The following is a 20,243-nucleotide window of genomic DNA, read 5'->3' on the forward strand; positions in this document are numbered from 1 at the left end:
AAAATTCCACACAAACATATTTACAGCAGAAAACTAACTGCACCATCGTATTCCTTGCCCCCAGAACCCTAACAGTTATCTAATTGCTTGATCAATCACTCGTACAGCAGCGAACTGATTATGCCAACTCTCCAATGGAAGATTGGATAAAATTCTATACAAAATTTACAGAATTCCAGAATCGCTACCACAAGTATATACACATATATTTTTAAATCTCTGCGTATGTGCTTATGTGCAACATAGATTCTTATGGCTTGTGATAGATTCTGTGTATGGTTCTCTCCTTATGGCTAGCTAGCTACAGTGTAAGTAATGTGGTACACAAAAATTCCATCCAATAACTTTTCTAAACTAGTCAAGATACTTAATATTACATATAAAGGTACGGATCATCATGGGAGTAAGCGTAATAGTTGTAGGGTCTACTTGAGGATTAGTAATATCTGTAAAGATCACATGAGCTCACATGATCACCTATGATGTAATCATACCAGATAACACAGAAGGTGTACCAATGTTCCACTTCAGTCTGTTTACCATTGATAACTGTACATCACCACCCAGTGTCATCTCTACACAACTGATCATCTCAAATGTAACAAACAAATCCTGAAATGGTAAACACATGCAACGTTAACAATAGAGATGGTGCACACCAATAGCCATGCTTGTTAATAAATGTTAAATGTTAATATCACACTTCATACCTTTACATTGACAGTTACAGAAGTGGACAAGTTAGCATCTTCCTTTACAGCAAACATGTGCTCTAGTCTCAACAAGAGGCTTGTCTTCTCCAGTAGTTGAACTGTCAACAGGTGAACATTTTCTGGTAACTCTCTCCTCAACCCACTGACCTGTATATGAGTAGTACATAGAAATAAATGACAGAAACCAATGAAGTTCAATTTATTTACGTAGTTAGGCATTAATTAATCACAAGGAATTTCTTTCTATATGGATATGGTGGATAATACAACTCTATAACGTGTGTATATATAATTATAGAGTCATTGTAGCTATCCATTCTGTTCAGTGTACATACTGTTGGATGTTTTACACTTCTTTTTACTGCAGTGAGCCTTTTGTGTCTACAATACAACATATAGCTTTTGTTACACTTAAATTGCAGTGCCATTAATATCCTTCAATCAAGTTGTGTTGAGCTGCAAAGTATAATGGCAGAATTATTATTTGAGTAGTGAATATAATCAGTAGTATACAATTTGTTTTAAAACTCTTATTAACATGATATTCTCTATGAATCGTGTGTTTTTATTGTATACTAAAGCTTATTCTATATACACACACCCACACACACACACACACACACACACACACACACACACACACACACACACACAACAGTTACAATATTTACCATCCCATTGTAATTTTTGGAGAAATCAGATATCAATTCTCTGCCATCGTGTATCAGAATGGTGGGAGGAAGTAATAATCTTTCTCCCAGTTGACGATGGAGTTTGCCAGAGTTCTCGATCTTGTCCACCAGTAGTAGGTGTTTCCCCCTGGCTATCAGACCATCTCCAAACTGGCCAGGTTCATTTAGTGGTTCTCCCACGCCTCGTGAATCATCATGGAGTAAACGACGATGAACCTGTCATGATGATAATTACTTTAATATATTTCACATGTATAACATGAAGGATGAAGGCACAAAATTTTCATGGAAAAGTGCAAATTTCGCTTTATGTATTCATGAAACAATACATGTCATCTACAGTAGTATATAGTTGTGTGAAGCTGTCATTGCTCATAAAATTTGCAAAAAAATTCCCTAGGAATTTCCAGCTATACAGTATACTGATTAATATCAATCATTAATACAATGCAATTGCTATATACTCAGGAACAAACTGATAAACATATTGCATTATAAGTTCTTGATTTACCAAGTATAGTACAAAGAGTGATTATGAAGTTACGCCACAAATTCATAGTTATAGGCAGATTTAGGAGGCACTGTTAGGGAGCACAGAAGACCTAAGGAAGTGCAAGATAAAACAGTGTTAATTCCACTATGAGCTGGAGCTCCATGGTACACAAGCTGTCACAACTTTAGTTGGTATAATTTTATGAATGAAGGACACTTACATTCAAAGACTCTAGCTCTGAATTTTTTTTTAATTATGTTCCCTAAGTTTGAATCTGAGAGACAGATTCTATCTCATTAAACTAGTTTTTCAAAATGCATGCACACTTAGTAAATAACTATCAAAAATGCTTTAATGAGACTATAAATTGATTAATAAATTATTAGCAATTGAATGTTCTATTAGAGTGATGACTGTTCTATTCGAGTGGTGAGTGTTCTCTTATCTTGACACAAAAAATCAAACCCAATTTCTTCATCATGGTACAGTTTCAAGTGCATATATTATTATTAGCACCTTACAGAGACCAGCACCGAAGGTCTGACAGCAACATGTGCTGCAGCCTTAGGATTACCTAACCTAATTTCAAGGACTTAGACCTAATGAATATATAATTGTTGTCTTCTATTTGCCCTTAGGGTTTCTGTACTTCAATACAGTGTGAATAATTCCACCTATGTTCATAGGAACACTGTCATTGAGATGTGCGACAACAAAGCAGCCTTGAGGAAGGTCTCAATAATATTGGGTAAATAAATATTGCTTTACCATACCATTACCTACCCATTAACCAGTTCCCTTCACCACTGATATTTACTATGATGGAAAATCTAGCTGTATGCAATTTATTCACACAATGCATAATTTAAAAAGTGTTAATGTAAAAAAAAATTGCTGGCCATACCTTTATAGCATTTTGACCACCAATCACTACCAACATGATGTACCTAATACCTGACAATCTTCAAGTGCAACCATGTCTATTGATTATAAGTAACCAGTCTTTATCACTTGTGTAGGAGAAGCATTAAGACTAGTTTACCCAGAGATAGTACATATACTGATCATATCACTATCCAATGTGTGCTATTAGCAAACATACACATGCTGGCATGTTATGAGAATAGTGTCAAACACAGAAAGGAATTCCAAATTATTATGCAATCTTATAGTGACAATATATTGCATAAACTATGCTTGCATCAAATATGCCAGCATCAGTAATAAAAGCATAATAGGCTGGAGTGCTATGCCAGCATAATGCTAGCGCATTAGGTAAGTATTTCAAACTATGGAGCTTAATTTCATGAAAATATTTTCATACTCCCTATAGTCAGTGGAAACCACAAACTGCAATAAAGCACTCAAAAGCATTGTTCATAGCTCCCTAGATCAATACTCTTTAATAGAACAGTCACTTTGTAGCAAAATACTCTAATAGAGCATTCACTGATTAAAAAATGTTCCAAGATAATGTTACCAACCTAGGAGCATAATGCAAGCTTAATGGGAACACTGAAGAGCATAATATATGAAAATTTTGGGAAACTCCTGAAAGCATTTTGGACAAAATTTTGAGCATATTTGATTCAGGCCTGGTATAAACAGTGGTACTGTAACATACCATCACCTCCAGACTGCCATCCTTTAAGCTACTCCCTCCTTGTGACCTATCTGTTAGTATAGTGAACTGAGTGTTACTAGAAGTATCCTATAATATACATAATACAACTATGTGTGCTTTAGTCTACTATCCTACCTTCATGTAAATCCTACTATTGACTGGGTAGTAATTCCCAGACACTGGATCAGTATTGTTCCATTGCCAAGTTGGTCTGTAGTTTCTCCTGTTATCATGATAGTGACTAATTTGATTGGCTACATTATCACTCACACTCTTGATTTCATTTCACGTCCATTAGCATCAGTGAACCATTCCTGGTTGGTAGCCATGTTAGTGTCATAACGACTGATTATCTCCTGGCCTTTATAATCTCTACAGATATGCATATGGCAAATTAACTAACCACAAGTTTACATAAACAACAGACATAATGTAGCTATGGTGGTTACAAGTCAAGAAGATGCTGATTTATAAAACATACACACTTAATTGGTATTGGTCCAACAGTAAACTCCATCTCAATGTGGTTGGTATCAGTATACAATCGGATCACCTGACTAACATAGGATGAGAACACCTGCCACACCTCCTGGACCACTGGACCCTATAATATCTAACTGGTTACCATGGTAACATCACAACAAGGCTCACATTGACAACACTAATATTAGTCTTGGTATTGTTGTTGTTGTTGACATCATAAACTTGTGAAGAGTTAGGTCGAAATATGTAAGCTCCTGATGCCTGAAAATAAAGTTATCTTACAGTATGATAGTACTGTATAGGAATCTCTTGAAGAAATAACTACAACAACAACCAGACTCATGATGTCTACATGGCAGCTTGGCAGCATTGGTTAGTCACAATCAAGTCCAAAAGTATGCTTTTATGCAGTGCAATCCAAAATTAAAATGCTTCCAGTAAATTGCTATGAACTTCATTATAATCAAAGCCATAAAAGTGGTCAGGCTATGTCAAACTAGGGGAACTGTGGGAATACCCCCACAGGAACGTTTTGAAATATTAGCCCCCTGAGATTTGGAAACAACTCTGACTAGAATTATTAATGCAAATTGTAAGATTGGTAACTGAAACCTATAGCTGACTGCTCTACTAGAGTTATTGTGTTGACTGTTCTATTAGAGTATCGCATTGACTGCTCTATTAAAGTATCTTGATCTTCAACAAAATTCCAAGTGGCTGAAAAGTAGTCCAGCCAAAACCGGACCAGCTGGACTGCTTGCTACGGCCCTGATAATTACTACTGGCTGATTTACTAACTGACTGTCCTTCAGGTAATGATTCTCCTTGTTTACACATGGTGATAGCTACTGGCTTGCAAGTTTCCTTACATTTGTTTATTAACATTTTTTGTGACAAAACTGGTGAGCTGGGTATAACAGCCCATAAAAGAACACAATGGTGTAACCATTTCACTTAGTTTTCAGCTATGCTTTGCTTTTTGCACAATCTTACACATGAAGAACAATACGTAAAGTTGTTGTAGAGTCAATCTGCATACTGTTGCTAGTGTGAATGTATACACATTGTTATAATTCTTATTGATAGGCAACACATCAAGGCACTAATGCATTTCAACACCTTTTATTGCAAACAAAACAAATAGACCACAAATGAGGACAAAGTAAACGTTCGAGCATTAATCGGATGGCTGCAGGTTCAAGGCTGCCCAGGTCCAGTCATGGATTTTTTCTCCTTTCTCTACCTTTTCAAACACACTTTATGTAACAACTCTAAACAGGCTGTAGGACCAGGTGTCCTACAGACCTTCAGCACTTGTGCTGTAAAGCCTTAATAAATAAATAAATGAAAATAAATTTAGAAGTCAATGATCCATGTACTGCACTTCCATTAGTGTGCCAAAGGTCAAGCCCATAACATTAACTATTGTTGCATTAATCTTGTTTGAAAGCACATAAATTCTACTTCAATGTGACCATTCTAACATTGTTACAGCAATAATATGGTATGATAAATGAGTAGCAAAATGTTAAATCAAGTCTACCTGGTTAATACAGTAGCATATTATAGTCAGTATACAGAGCTTAAATTGATACAGCGTAAGCTAGCTATAGATTTAACATGCATTAACTAACCAGACTGAATTATGACAGTAGCAAGAATTTACCTGAGTACTATTAGAATTGTAGCCAATACTACTGTAATACCAGTAGAAGTGTTGTTTCACATCAACACTTATTCCTGACATCTGATTGATTATTTTTTCCACATCACCAGACACACCATCTACGGCCACCTTGTAATACTATTTGATCATGTGATCTGTATAAAAATTACCATTGTAACCACTACTGACCTCATTGTTAATATCAACATGTTCATCATTAACATGTTCCCTTATTGTGCTAGTGACACATTGATGTTCCCTATCTATCAGTGGAGCATTATTATCATATATAAACATCAAATAACTTACTTCCACGTCTCACAAAGTAAGTATTGTATCCAAGGGGTGGAGCTGTTGCTATGAAGACTAGTTCATAAGGAGAATCACCATGATCTCTTCTCACAGCTTTTGTAGATGGAGAAACTGGTATTACCTGTTCATCTTGATTACCCTGTTATAGTTTAGATCATGTGACTTGCTCACCTGACATGTGACATCATTACTACCAGTATCCATGACAACCAAGTCCTTCCTTGACACTGGCAACCTTACCACCATGTGGTCATTATGACGTGATAGTGGATTGTACACCATTACATCAAACTGAAATATTAACACATGCAGCTATAGTTTCATATAACTGTTGTACACGTATCAAAACTCGTTAATGAAAACTTGAGAATAATTATAAATCATATAAATAAACAAGTCAGGAGTTCTAGTGCACTATCAAGCATACAGTACATGTGATTGCCTCCATACTAATACTATGTACATTGCATGCATAATACTTCTTAGTTGTGAATGGACATTGACAAACTCAACAGTAAAAGCTAGAAAAATACAGAGAAACTATGCGGTCATTCTATTTAATCTCACTGTCCCATGTAGGCACCTGATAATGCATTTAACTTTTACCTATTACACTTTGCTGCAGTGCTGAAATAATATTATTCATGTCTTAACTTCCATGTTTTGTTAACACTTCCTACATGATTATTATTGTAAACTTTGACTTGCAAACAACCTTTAAATATTACTATACATTATAATGTTTTAATGAAAATTAAGTTAATATTATGAGGGTTATTATTTTCTGCCCATTTTACTAGCATTATGCTTAGGGACCTAGCTGTTATCATGATAGTATAACCTCTATTTGATACTTCATTGTTGTTATGTAGCTATCAGGATTTCAATGTGACAAAATTTTGACAAAACCTGGCTTTGACACACAAATTCCATTATAGTCAGTTCACATCCACCTGAGCCCCCACCAAATCAAATAGGTGGCTCCCAATGATTTTGTACTGATTTTATTTTGTAAACGTGTTTTTAAATCTGAATGGTATGTACTAAATGTATAGGATATCTTTTAAAGCCTCATTGCACACTTGTTCTTGCCCATATCATAGTACTTTTTGATAAACAATTCTGACATTTAAAAGTGCTACTAAATGTTTGGGCAGCTGGCTCATGCAACAAGAGTTGTTGACAAGAAATGAGGGTTCAGGTGAACACAAACAAACTATAGTACATATGGCCAAAATATGGACAGCTTTTTCAGTGTGTGGGCAATAGTATCACAGGTGGTAGTAATAGGGATGGAGGGATTTAATATAGAAGTATAAAATGGAGTAGATGGTGACTGGAATCCAGAGGTCCAAATTGCACTCTCTATGTACCCTCCTAAATCACTTCCAAGTGAAGGTAAATACAAATGGGCAACTTTCTGAGACTTCTCAGCTCACTACACATCATTCGAACAAAGCCATGGCACCAAACTTCCAATCATGGCTTTCACAGGGTATGATAAAAGCTGCTGCAGAAACCACACTTGCTACATCTGAAGAAAAGATAGCAGAGTAGATTATAACTAGTCTTCATTGATGTGACATAATGTCACATCAAAGTCAATGTTGATCTGACATGATCTGACATTGACATTGTATGGAAATTCATGTGCTAAGCACAGTAAGCAGCAGCATACATAAGCATGCCAAGCTAGGTGGATCTGGGGCATTCCTCCTGAGGATTTTCAATGCTTGGAGATTGCAAATGTGACCGGATCTGCAAAAACCTAACATAATGGTGCATTTTGCAAATCCTTTATTATTGAATATTTAGAATCTACTTAGCCGAGTGTATGCTCTGGCCAAGTTTCAGCCTTGTATGCCGACGACTTTTGGAGTTACAGCCCTACAAAGTAGCAGCAACAGAAAGATCGATTTGTACAGCAAGTATTGGGAAAATATATTATAGGTGCTTACAAAAACAACTGTAACTTACAAACGCAATGTAGTACAGAGTTGCAACTTGTACCATCGTGTTTGCCATGAATAGGGGAACCCATTACGTGGTAGGTTTTTTCTCCTACCACCTTTCTTCACTACATATATACAGAGACGAAACCAGTGAAGAAAAATTGATCGCGTACGATCGCTCCAACGTGACGTAAACAAACGCCCATAACTCACATATCCTTTAGGCTACTGCTACAAAACAAATATTTTTGAACTCCCCTTGAGTAGGCGAAAAAGATGATATTCATGTTTTTATCATTACACCCTTCTTCACAAAGAACAAAGCATTTAAAATTTTACGAATTTTTTTTCATTTACATAAATATTTTACCCATTGCAATCAATAGCCTATACTGAAAATTTAGGCTTGCACCATTATACCGGGTTTTCGCAGATCCGGTCACAAATGATCAGTATTTTGATACCCAAAACTCCTTTAGCAGCCATGCACTGCATCTTTTTTAAGCCACATACATATAATAAAATCTATAATAATAACATTATGATGATTTGATATGATATTATCCAATGCAATGCAATGCTTTGTGACATGTATATACTTGGTTCACAACCTTTTGCAATTATGGTCGCATATTATATTTAAAGACCCTCTAAAACGGTGCGTGAACATGTGGTAGAATGGTGCAAATTACACTTCATTAAAAGGTGCAAGTTTGATTCCCCAAGCCAATTGACCTTTTTTGGACCCTTTAGGTACACCGTTTTAGAAGTTCTTCAACTGCTCTATTAGAGTAGCTGACTGTTCTATTAGAGTATATCAATCTTTTTATCAGAAAGTGGTCAGCCATCCTTGACCAGTTCAGTAGGTAATTGGGTGGTCTTCAAGCTAGGTAAATGTCCAATGGATACCATTATAATCTGCTCTGAGTGTAATTACGACACATAGTGTATTAAGCCAGCAATCAATTTGTGTTAAAATATATTGTGTGTATGAAAGCTGAGCTATCTCAAATCTGGTCACAATTAATATAGAATGCATTTTATATGCAGCTCAGTTTTGAGGCTTTTAATGACACTAAAATTGGTACAACATGCTGACGTACACTAACTATGCTGTTACTCACTTCATTATCAAGGAATCCACTTGTTGGGAGACACACACTGATGTTCAAGTATTCACAAATCTCCAACTTCAATGGAGCCACACCACTTGACTTACGGGACATCTCCCCTATTGACTGTTGCATCAGTTGCTATTAACAATAAACCAGGTACTTGGATGAAAATGATACAGCTGTGATTATTATATTGAAAATTGTTTTGTATGTCAACCAAAATTACCTATCAATAAATTATGTGTTTTATTGCTATATATTGTTCAATTTCTGGACAAAATTGTGTCAATGTCATACAGAGCAATTACTTCTGGTAAGATAAGGAACTACATTGGTGACACTACACTATCAAATCACCACCCTTATTTGAGGCACAATATGTGCAATGCTTTCTAATATGAATTATGTATAGCATTATCCAATAGCCGGTGTGTTCACACTTCCAAGTATTTGATTTTTTTGTCAATGATTCAATTATTAATATAAATAGAATTACAAATCAGATAAACAAAGACAATTTAACGTATTTGCAACAATCAATAAAATTATAAGGGCACCTCTAATGTGTGACTGGGTCCGGTCTTATCACCCATCACAGCAGATTTGATTTTTTTTACAAGAACACAATGCTACATGAATAAACTATCAAATTTCATTATCAAAATCAGATACACTTGAATCTGAGTGGTCTGCTTTTGCTGGCTGGCACAGAGGCAATCTGTACAAGCGGTCTGAGGCCCTAGGGATGGCTATAAAATTATGTGGCTGTACGTACAGCTCAATGGTATTGAATAAAGAGCTGTGCTGTAAATGTACTTTCATTTAGCCAGTTTTGAGACCTGAATGGCCCATAACTTGGCCTAATTCATCCCTAAGATGACTTTCTCTTTAATTTTTTTTAAATAGCTACTTAGCCTCCACCTCCCACTCCTTTTGGAGCTCACCTGATACAGTCAACCCCAGTTTAAAAACTATTGTAATATAGATTGTTTATGGACAAATTATAGCTATTTAGTTTTGTAAGAAGTAATTAGTACATAGTGAACAATTAGCATAAGGACCTGTAAATGATGCACACAGTATATAAGGATACATTCTTTTGTACGAAAGTCTTTTGTTGGATAACACGTGTATTAGTCTAGGACCTGGCTTGAGTTTGTATGCACTTAATTTAGGAGAGGATAACTCAATTGTTCTTGGCTAATTTGACCCCAAGGAATAAGATGGGATATGTGCCAAATGCTCTATCCGGGGCGAAATACCCAAAAATGACCACGCCCTTTTTTTGGAAGACATTTCACTTGTACTGTATTTTCTAAAACGCTGCAACTGTAGACTTGCTAAGGTGCTCAAAATGTTTATAATGGCCATATTTAGGGGGAACATTGAAGGATGCAAAATGTATACTTGCAATTTGATGTTAAATTTATTAAGTAAGGGTAAATAATGCATGTTAGGACCTAATTAGTACATGCAACTGTGACACCTGCATGCATATACCTGATAAATCTAGTTATAGGAGGTCAGCTGGGCATGCATGTAGCTACATGCCTAAAAATTGAGATAAATGCCAGCACAGCTGCATGCCTAAAATTTTATTAAATGAGATAAATACTAGCACAGCTACATGCCTGTTATTTTTGGTTCTATTAAATGAGCAGTACAGCTGCTTATCTGTCATTTTGGTTCTGGCAAAGTGAAAGAGGCTCCCTTGTTTATATAATAAAGCAAGAACTACATCTGGAGAGAGAAAGGTCCATCACCAGTGTAATGGTAAGACAAAATAAGCATGAAATTTCTGTGGGCTAGATTTTAAGTAGTGAATGGTGATACTCCATGTTGAGAAACACATTTCCCTACAGGATGAGGTACGACTTACTGCTCCTTGTGCTGCACCAAAGGCAATCAACCTTGATGAGTGTATCCTATGTCAAAAAAGAAGCGATCTGAATACCTCTCTAGTGGTGAAACTGGCAGGAGTTGTATTGTTTCACTTGCCAAACAAATAGAGAGTAGTGACATTCGGGCAGCTAGGGTCCTCCAACTGACAGTGTCAGAGCAAGGTATCATTAAATACCATGCCTCTTCATGCTACAGAAGTTTTCAGAGGGATGTGACAAAAACTGTTAGCACATTAGCTCAACCAGAGCAATCTGAATCACCTGAGCAGGCCCAGGGACTTGGAAATGATCAAACAGAACAGCGATGCAAAAGATTTAAGCCTAGTGAAGCTATAAATGTCTGCATTTTTTGTGGAGCAGATCGCAAGACTGTCAAGCAAAAAAAGATTCACATACTATACAGAGTCTGTGAAAAACCAATGGCCCAAAAACTATTGAATGCAGCTATGTTATTTAAAGACCAAGTCTACACTGAGACAGCAGCAATGTGTGATGTAAATGATGTTTTTGCAGCTGATATCTTGTACCATGACTACTGTTGTAAGGCCTATATATTTCAATAAATATCAGGCTAAAATAGCAGATATAATGGGGAACCTTGAAATGGAGGACTCGGTAGCTGCCAAAGATGATACTTTCAAGGCTAGATTCTTGGCCCTTAACCTTGATTTCAGCAAGTCAGCACACAGTCTGACATCCATCAGAGATAGGTTAAATGAAGGTTCAGCTGATATAGTGTCTAACAGATCTGTGAAGCAATTAATCATTGAGCTATATGGTCATGCTGTCTGCTTTACATACCCAAGTAATAAACGAAAATCCCAGATGGTACTTTGTACTAATAGCTGAACCTTCATTTAACCTATCTCTGATGGATGTCAGACTGTTCCAGTGATTTTAGAGAATTTTTGGTCATCTTCTACCAGCAAAAGTGCTTTCCAAGCATTCTATGTTGAATGGCTCACCACCAATTATCATGGCTCCAAACCTTTATATCTTGGTATATCACCACAAGCATGGATAGTGTCGGCTGGTTGTGCTTCTGTATTTCTCAACTGCACACATGAGGAAGCTGATGACAGGATGATGTTTCATATACAAGACATCTTAAGTCGCCGGTCGGGACCTACATCCATGACACTGTCATCAGGTGATACAGATGTCTTTGTGTGCCTACTGTACCACCTTACAGTGAATTGGAGAGACTTTGGTCTACAAGAACTCTGGCTAATTTGCAATTCTGGAATGAGAAGAGTGATCTTGCCACTCCACGACATTTGCAGTGCATTGGGAAATGACTTGATCGAGTGCCTTCCAGCAATTCATGCGCTAACTGGATGTGATACCACCAGCAAGATAGCAACCAAGTCTGCAGCCCTAAATGCTGTTCAGAAACCAGGAAGTTTTTCTTTGGTGCTTGATTTGAACTCTCCAGAGCTAACAGAAAGCTCAATACAGATGGCAGAGACATTCTTGGTCAAATGTCTCAAACCAACAACGGATCTGGAGACATTTGATGACCTACGACTTGCTGCATTCAATAGCAATGCCCTCAAGTTGGACTTTGCAAGAACTGCTTGCACCTCAACCAATGCAAGGAAGCATATTCATAGAGCATACTATCAAGTGCAGCTGTGGGTTCAAGCACCATTTAGAGATGCCACTTTGACCATGGATGCTGAGGCTTATGGTTTTGAAAGAAGGGAAAATATAATGGTACCTGAGATTGTGATCTAGCTCTAAACCTGAAGGCCTGCCAGATCCCTGCACATGTGGCAAGTGTGCTCGCAAGAATGGGTGTTGTTGTAGAGTAGCTGGAATTAAGTGCTGCAAGTACTGTAAATGTAAGGGAGGTGACAGTTGCCAAAACCCAATTACTGAATAAACATAACATTATTTATAATCATCTTTGCATTTTATTGTAATGCTAAACTCAATAATATATCTATATATACTCTATATTCTTCATTTACCCCCTACATATGGCCATTCTAAACATTTTGAGCACCACAGGAACTCTACAGTAGCAATGTTTTAGAAGATACAGTGACATGTTTTCCAAAAAAAGGGCGGGGCCATTTTGGGGCATTTTGCCCCGGATAGAGCATTTGGCACATATCCCATCTTATTCCTTGGGGTCAAATTAGTCTAGAACAGTTGAGTTATCCTCTCCTAAATTAAGTGCATACAAATTTAAGCCAGGTCCTCCACTATATGATGGTGTCAAGTACTTCGCTTACACTATCTAAAATGGTGTAGCTGTTGGATACTTGTACAGTGGATGCTCTGGAAGGTAAGGGATTGGTGTAAAATGTGAAAATTTAGTACACATAGCTTCATCCATTGGCAAGCTACAACATACTGAATACGTAAAACCGGCATTTCTCAATACTTTAAATAGGTGATAAGACCGGTTTTCCAGAATGGGTCACAAATTAATTCTATTAATCCATGGCCAGTTGGGCAGTAACATACATTAATAAATAATTAATTAAACTTCACACCCTACCTCACATTCCACTTGTCCAATGTGTAGTCTTTTAGCATAGTCATTGGCCACATGTTGCTTTGAAGTTCCTCTGATTATAATCAGAAAGAAAAACAATATCCACATCAGAATTATTAGAAGATGAACAACTCACGATACAGCATCATGGTGTTGAGCCACACCCATTGCTTCAGCTGCAGAATATGGTAAGATCACGTGATCAGCATGACCATACCCATCATACCAAGTCGTTGTGGTGACATAGTTGGAAATATTCCGTGTATAACTTCTAGTTGTCGGCAAGTCTGTGAAAACACAATTATGTGTTAAAGCACAATTGTCTAAACTTGCTTAGATAGTTAATTTGAAATAAATAATAATAATTCTCCACCTACAAACCTGTAAGTGGCCATTCAGATATCGCACATATCCTTTAAGATTAACTCTACTAGTTAAGAAACCAGTATAAAAACACCATGGACAGTCAGCATAAGGGAAGAAATCATCAGTCTTTAGTGTCCAAGTCAAACCAGCTTTGTTTAAGGCATCAAGGTAGCGTGTAGGAGTGGAATAGAACATGTTTACTGAGCCATTCTGTAGGAACCACAAAATACAGATTCTGTTGATTATTTTGCCATACCTTATTGACATAGTACATCAACTTGTCAAGGTTCTTGTACCAAGTGTTGGCATTCTCATACTGAAAATCTGATCCCATTGTCAGCATGATGTTACTAGTGCGATAGCTGATAGCCTTACAAAGATAATAATACCATGTTTACTACTTCTACATATATACCAACCTGATCTTGACAAGCCTTGATAAACCCATCTACCAGTCCTTCAACATTGTAATCAAACAAATTCTCATCATCCTAACCACATCAAACAAATTAAATCTCAGCTATAGTATATACAAGTTGAGATAGATCTTGAAAACAGCTAAAAATAAAAAGTGGATTTTTTCTCAGGTAAAGTAACATTTCAGCCAACCAGATGATTGGTGGTGACAGCAAAGGTGTCAACAACAGACACATGTGGTTTGGCTCCAATACAAGTTAGGAAAAGTTTTCCTAACTTGTATTGGAGCCTTTTAAAGGGTCATATGGATGCTATGCTTTTATGGCTTCCTCACAGGAAATGTATGGTGAAAAGTTTGATTGGCCACAAATATTGAGTTGGGCATTTGAACGAATGATTTTGAAATATTTTCAGCGGGTCAAGCAGTTCTACAAATGAGCCAAATCTCAAGATTGTGTGTAATTCCATCCATGAGTTATTAAATGTTTTTGAGGATCCAGCTCAACGCGTACATGTTATACATAGTACACAATTGTATTCATATGAGGCCTTCTCAGAAACCAGTGTTGTTTACACGTGAGACAGTTTGTAGTAATCACAAATTAAACTATTATATTGATTGTAGCTTGCTTTCAATGTATCCAGTTTTGTTATTCATGAGCAAATTCACTAATGGTTCAGTGGTGTGAACTATTGCTGAAACAGTCACAAATATAAAAGTATATAAATCGCATCTTCAGATGAGTGTTTGTCAAACTGATCAATCTCTTTGGTGTAATTACATGCATCTTATAGCTATGGTTTATTATACGGTATGAATGCTACATGTATGCATTGCATATACAGATCATGTTGTGGTGGGCTGATAGCTGGCCACTTGCAGAAATAAATAAATGAATAATGTGTGGCATGACATCTTTAATAAAAGGTACTGTTTTTTTGATTGAAAAAGTTTAGGTTGTGAGGCCAAGTAAAACTACAATCTCTACTCTTATAATCCAAAGATATAGCCATCTTATGGTGACAATAATGGACATGGATCCACCTGGACCTTTTGTGTTCAAATAATTACTATTTTAATGCTGATATGCGACTGTGAAAAGGTTCTATATGTCATACGCACATACCATGATTGGCTGATCAGCACAGTGCTGGTCATAACAATATCCGCTAGGTGCTTGATAAAGATTATACAGCACACCAGAAAATAAATCAGTAGATGATCCCAAGCTATCACTACCTCTCCATACCATCTCCATCCTCTTGGACTGTAGTCGATGTTTTTTGTCATCATAGTCAATACGACCAAAGAAGAACCCATCAAATCCCATCTGTGGTCAAAATCATCAACAATTAATTCAGTAAACATGGGACCATCACTACACTACAGATCACATGATACCTACCATAGCAAATAATGAAGCTTGTTCTGCTGAGTGTCCAAATGGATCAATGTGCCAAGCTACTCGTGGTCGATATTGGGAGCCAAATGTGTTTGAAATGAACCTCAATCCTACAACACACACAACAAGATTAAAACAGTAATCGACTATCATACTAACCAAGACTCATCTGGTCTATTATAGCATTGTAGTCAGTAGTGGCCTCATCATTCATACACCATCCACCATTAATGAACTCCAACTGACCATGATCTAATAACTGCTTCACCTATACAACATGTGTTCTTAAGAAACAGCTACAAAACTGGTGTAAACTGAGGGAGTCAAAATATTCTAATAGAACAGTCACCAAGTAGCAAACCAAACTACCAAACCCTTCATCACTGAACAGCTGTTGTCAGCTGGTAATCTCACTACCTCTTAAATGAAAATTCTTAATAGATCTACCAATGAAAAATCTATGTGTGTTCTATTAGAAGTCTTCCACATGATATGATATAGCTATATACCATTAGAATTAATACTCCATTTCTATAACAATACGTATTATGTGCTTCACTATGAGTCTTGATTTGATCATTTCTTATTATCTGTAAGCCATCAGGAAAACAACTATTACCAAACTAAAACTTGATTCTTTGATTATGAAGGATGATAATTAAAGAATTGAAGTTAATTATCAAACACTAAACCATTTCACTATGACTGAAACGCCTATATATAGGCTATTGGTTCTACTTCATAATAGCGTTTCATCTCACCAGACTGAGGTGAAGTGGATTGGATTACTGACTCAAGTTTTATAGTAAATTAACATTTGGGTAACTGGTTGTAACATGTACACTGAATGTAGAATTACAGGCGGACCTGTCAACTTACAACAAAGTATATGGACAGTTAAACTACATGTACAGCTACTTAATTTTGTTGACTTGGATTCTCATAGCTTGTACTACAATACTACATAATAACTATGCCTATAATTAGAAGAATGGTAGCCGTCACACACTGACAAGACGTTTAATTGTACATAGGTGTATTCAGTACTTCAACATTAAACTCATGTGGTGTAGCTAACAACTAGATTAACTAGCAAACAACACATATACCTTGAATCATTTTTTAAGATAATTTTGTAAAAAATTCCATAACAACTTATTAAAAGTGTTTCGGGTCAATCTGAAGGCTTGTTTGGGCTTAGTTTTACCTAACCAATACTGCCTCATCATCATCAGGGAAAATTGAGGCTGGTTTTTGGGTGACGTTTTTCATTTTCCACACCCAAACCTTTGTGGTCCCTACTATACAGTACTATTGTACTGTATGATGTTTCAGATTAAAAAGTTAGCCTAACCAACGCGGTTGGGTGGCTCACTATTAATTATTCATTACAATTTTACCAATTGGGGGGTAACAAATTACTTATGTAACTATAGTTACATAGTATTATTACTTTTGTGGTAATTAAGTAATATAACAAAATATGCTATAAAAGCTAGTAATACAACTCAAGTTACTTTACTTATAAAATGCAACACATTACCTAAGTAATAAAGTTACTGTGACAATTCAAATATTAAGTGATTTTATTACTACAAGTAAATTACTACAACTCATTACTAATCCACTAATAGCCACAACGAAGTAACGAAGCCCACCTCAAATTAATAAATGAAGCTTGCTGACCAGTTACTTTCCCTTGAATACAATTATAGCCAAGATTTACACATTGTCCAACAATCACATGATAAGGCGGTAGTCAGCTTAAGGCTGTGGACACAAAGTAAGATAATAGCTATGTAATATTATTATAGTTACTTCATTTTTATGGGTAATATGTAACTGTAACTATAGTAGCAAGTTATAGTAATAATGAGTTACTTTTAAAAAGCAATTGTCCCAAAAGCTGAATTTTACATGTGCCTGACTGTTTTACTAGAGTTAGTTGAATGCTCTATTAGAGTATCTCAATCTTTTAATCCGGCTTAACTTATTGAGAAGTGAAAGGGTTAATTAATTATTATTAAAGTCACTTTTCCTGACATGAGGGTTGGTCTTCAGCCTATCTAGCCTGCCTTCCTCTATGCCTAGCTATGCAAGCAAGTTTGGTTATAGCTTCTGAGATGATGAAAAATAGTAATGGTGAAAACTCGTCACAGTAATAATGACCAAATTTAAGCGGTGAGACATAGCAATGCAGGCGGACATAAAATTAACAAGTGGCCTAAATTATGTATATAAGTACCTGCAGTACTTTAAAGTGGCTGGCTTTCTCACCAGGTTTTTAGTGTTGTTTGTCTGTTCCCTCCACCACCGTGTGAAGAATGCCATCTCCACATAATTATATGAACGTTCTGTTCTCATTTTTAGCTAACTGCTTCACCACAGAGTCCAGTATATATTGTACTCCGGCGTGCTGTATGCTGTTATTGGCTGTATATAATGTTTGAAATCATGACTTCATCAGCACATGCCGAGTCGCCCACTCACCTCCATAATAATACTGGTCGACAGTTTTTAACCAGCCAACGTCGTCGTGTGTGTGTGGTACCACGTGAACGTTCAACGCATCAGCTTGCAACTTGTACATACAAGACAGCAGTCAGTACAATTAACACAATCATACTTATGACGGTTATTAGGCACCGCCCTTGGATAAAACCCGGACATTTACTAACACCGGATACTAACATAGAAATTATTGCTTCTCAACGAGTTATACTAGAGGTCATTTAGTGCTTACCTATAGCTATTATAGCCAATAGCTAAATGCTGTCCTGTTTCTGCTAACATACCAAATTACCAGTGGAGTTAGGCACCAGCAGATTTATGCCGACATCACTGTGAGCACAGCAGTGGCTAAAATAACTATTTTTTACAACTAGCCCAAACCTGAGACCGGGGGGGGGGTAGTAGTACATATGAACAAAATTTTCTTTTGTGTTTGAATTACATATTTTGTGTTCTATTTTGTCACAGTTGTTGTGTAGCAAGATGTCAGTAAAGGGAATGATTGAAGAGATTTCAGGGGAATGTGGGAGCATATTTACCTATAGTTGAAACATAATTGTGGCAAGATTGAATCTGGAAGCAATTTGAGATAAGTGACTGAGACCTGGAACTATAGGAAATAGCAAACAATCTTACAGTGACGTACAAACCAATTATTTTTTAGATCAAACTGTTGTTTTATAAGATTTTAAAGTGATCATTTTATATTAATAGTGGACTATGAAAATGACCATAACTAGCTATAAGTTGCAATTTTAGTGGATCACAAGTGGAAAAATTTTGAAAATGGTAATCTCAAGACTGGATCTTGAGGTACTTTTAGTCAAATCCCTGCAAACATGCACAGCACATGTATGTAATTTTTTACTTTATTCTTTTCTGTGGTGCAGCTTGTTATTTAGTCTTGACTTTTACAACTAGCCAAATCACCATTTACAACTAGCCAAAAGTCATTTACAACTAGCTTTTTGGCCACAACTAGCCCCTTTTTTAACCCGTGGAGCACAGTAGATATAGGTGTGTTGTATTACCTCCAAATGTTAGCGTACACTAATTGCCATACTCCTCAGCCATACTTTTAAAACCTTGCCAGTGAAAAACCATCTCACAATAAAAGATTGATCCACTCTAATATAATAGTCAGTATCCCTAATAGTATAGGCAGGCCAGTAGCTTTTGACATGACCAATTTGTTAGAGAGTATTAAACACATACCAACCAATTAAGTTGATTAAATGTTAATTATGCCGGTTCCCATGTTCTGCTATAAACTTGTACTTGAATAAGCAATAATATATAACTATTGGGATGTGAGAGCAACTGTAAAAAGATTATTTTGAGCAACATTATGAGTGCATAAAACAGGCAGAATTATTGGGCACTGTAGCTAGTAGATATACAGACATGATAGGCTGGTACCTTTAGAATTGGTTAGCTACCAAGCTGAAAATTTTAGTGCATCATTACATAGCTAAACTGCAGAGAAGCTATTTGTGTCTCATATACATTATGCATGCATCATCTATAGCAGGTTTCTTTTGGTTATACCACTACATATACCAACATTATACCATCAATTCATCCAAAACTGCTGACTGTATCGGATCTTTCATCTAGCACACCAATTTATATGCATAACATTATATAGTCAAGACCAATATTATGCAAAATTATCAGCTTTGCTTTACCATTATAGTAAGACTATACTTATATACCAATACAAACTCAGATTATGGTGAAACTGCATGGTACTTAAGCTTTGTGACTTATAGTATTGTTCTTTATTATGTGTCACTTAATCTTTTAGACCTCCTTATGCATGGACTCTAGTTCATATATAATATTAAGTGACCGCATCAAGACATACCATCAGTATGAATTTCATACTTCCAATATTACAGTGAAAAACATATGAGCCCTGTTAGGAGATGGAAGAATAAGTACAAGGATAACTTGTCACATAATGGTAATAACAATTTGCAACAGGAAAGAGAATTTTGCTTGAAAACTTGACAAACAATTTTGCAAACAACTGAAGCAATGTAGTGTTACTTTAGTGTGCACACCCAAATATTATCTATGTTGACAT

General features: G+C 36.3%; 1 protein-coding gene across 1 annotated transcript; it reads right to left on the bottom strand.

The window, feature by feature from the left end:
• Nucleotides 1–178: 178 nt before the first annotated feature.
• On the bottom strand, nucleotides 179–18,299 carry LOC136261854 (lysosomal alpha-mannosidase-like). Its single transcript, XM_066055935.1, has 25 exons — nucleotides 18,134–18,299; nucleotides 17,921–18,076; nucleotides 15,803–15,911; nucleotides 15,647–15,753; nucleotides 15,368–15,571; nucleotides 14,243–14,314; nucleotides 14,080–14,193; nucleotides 13,839–14,033; nucleotides 13,684–13,744; nucleotides 13,594–13,633; nucleotides 13,461–13,530; nucleotides 9,060–9,188; nucleotides 6,155–6,274; nucleotides 5,977–6,104; nucleotides 5,861–5,930; nucleotides 5,672–5,809; nucleotides 4,174–4,266; nucleotides 4,008–4,126; nucleotides 3,793–3,894; nucleotides 3,658–3,745; nucleotides 3,523–3,609; nucleotides 1,385–1,621; nucleotides 711–860; nucleotides 495–612; nucleotides 179–446 (listed from the first exon to the last, which is right to left on the bottom strand). Exons 2-25 carry the CDS (start codon nucleotides 18,005–18,007, stop codon nucleotides 355–357), a joined length of 2,730 nt encoding a protein of 909 aa, XP_065912007.1. The 5' UTR covers nucleotides 18,008–18,076; nucleotides 18,134–18,299; the 3' UTR covers nucleotides 179–354.
• Between the last annotated feature and the right edge of the window lie 1,944 nt (nucleotides 18,300–20,243).

The sequence above is a fragment of the Dysidea avara genome, chromosome 7 (genome assembly GCF_963678975.1).
Source record: "Dysidea avara chromosome 7, odDysAvar1.4, whole genome shotgun sequence".
NCBI lineage: Eukaryota > Metazoa > Porifera > Demospongiae > Dictyoceratida > Dysideidae > Dysidea > Dysidea avara.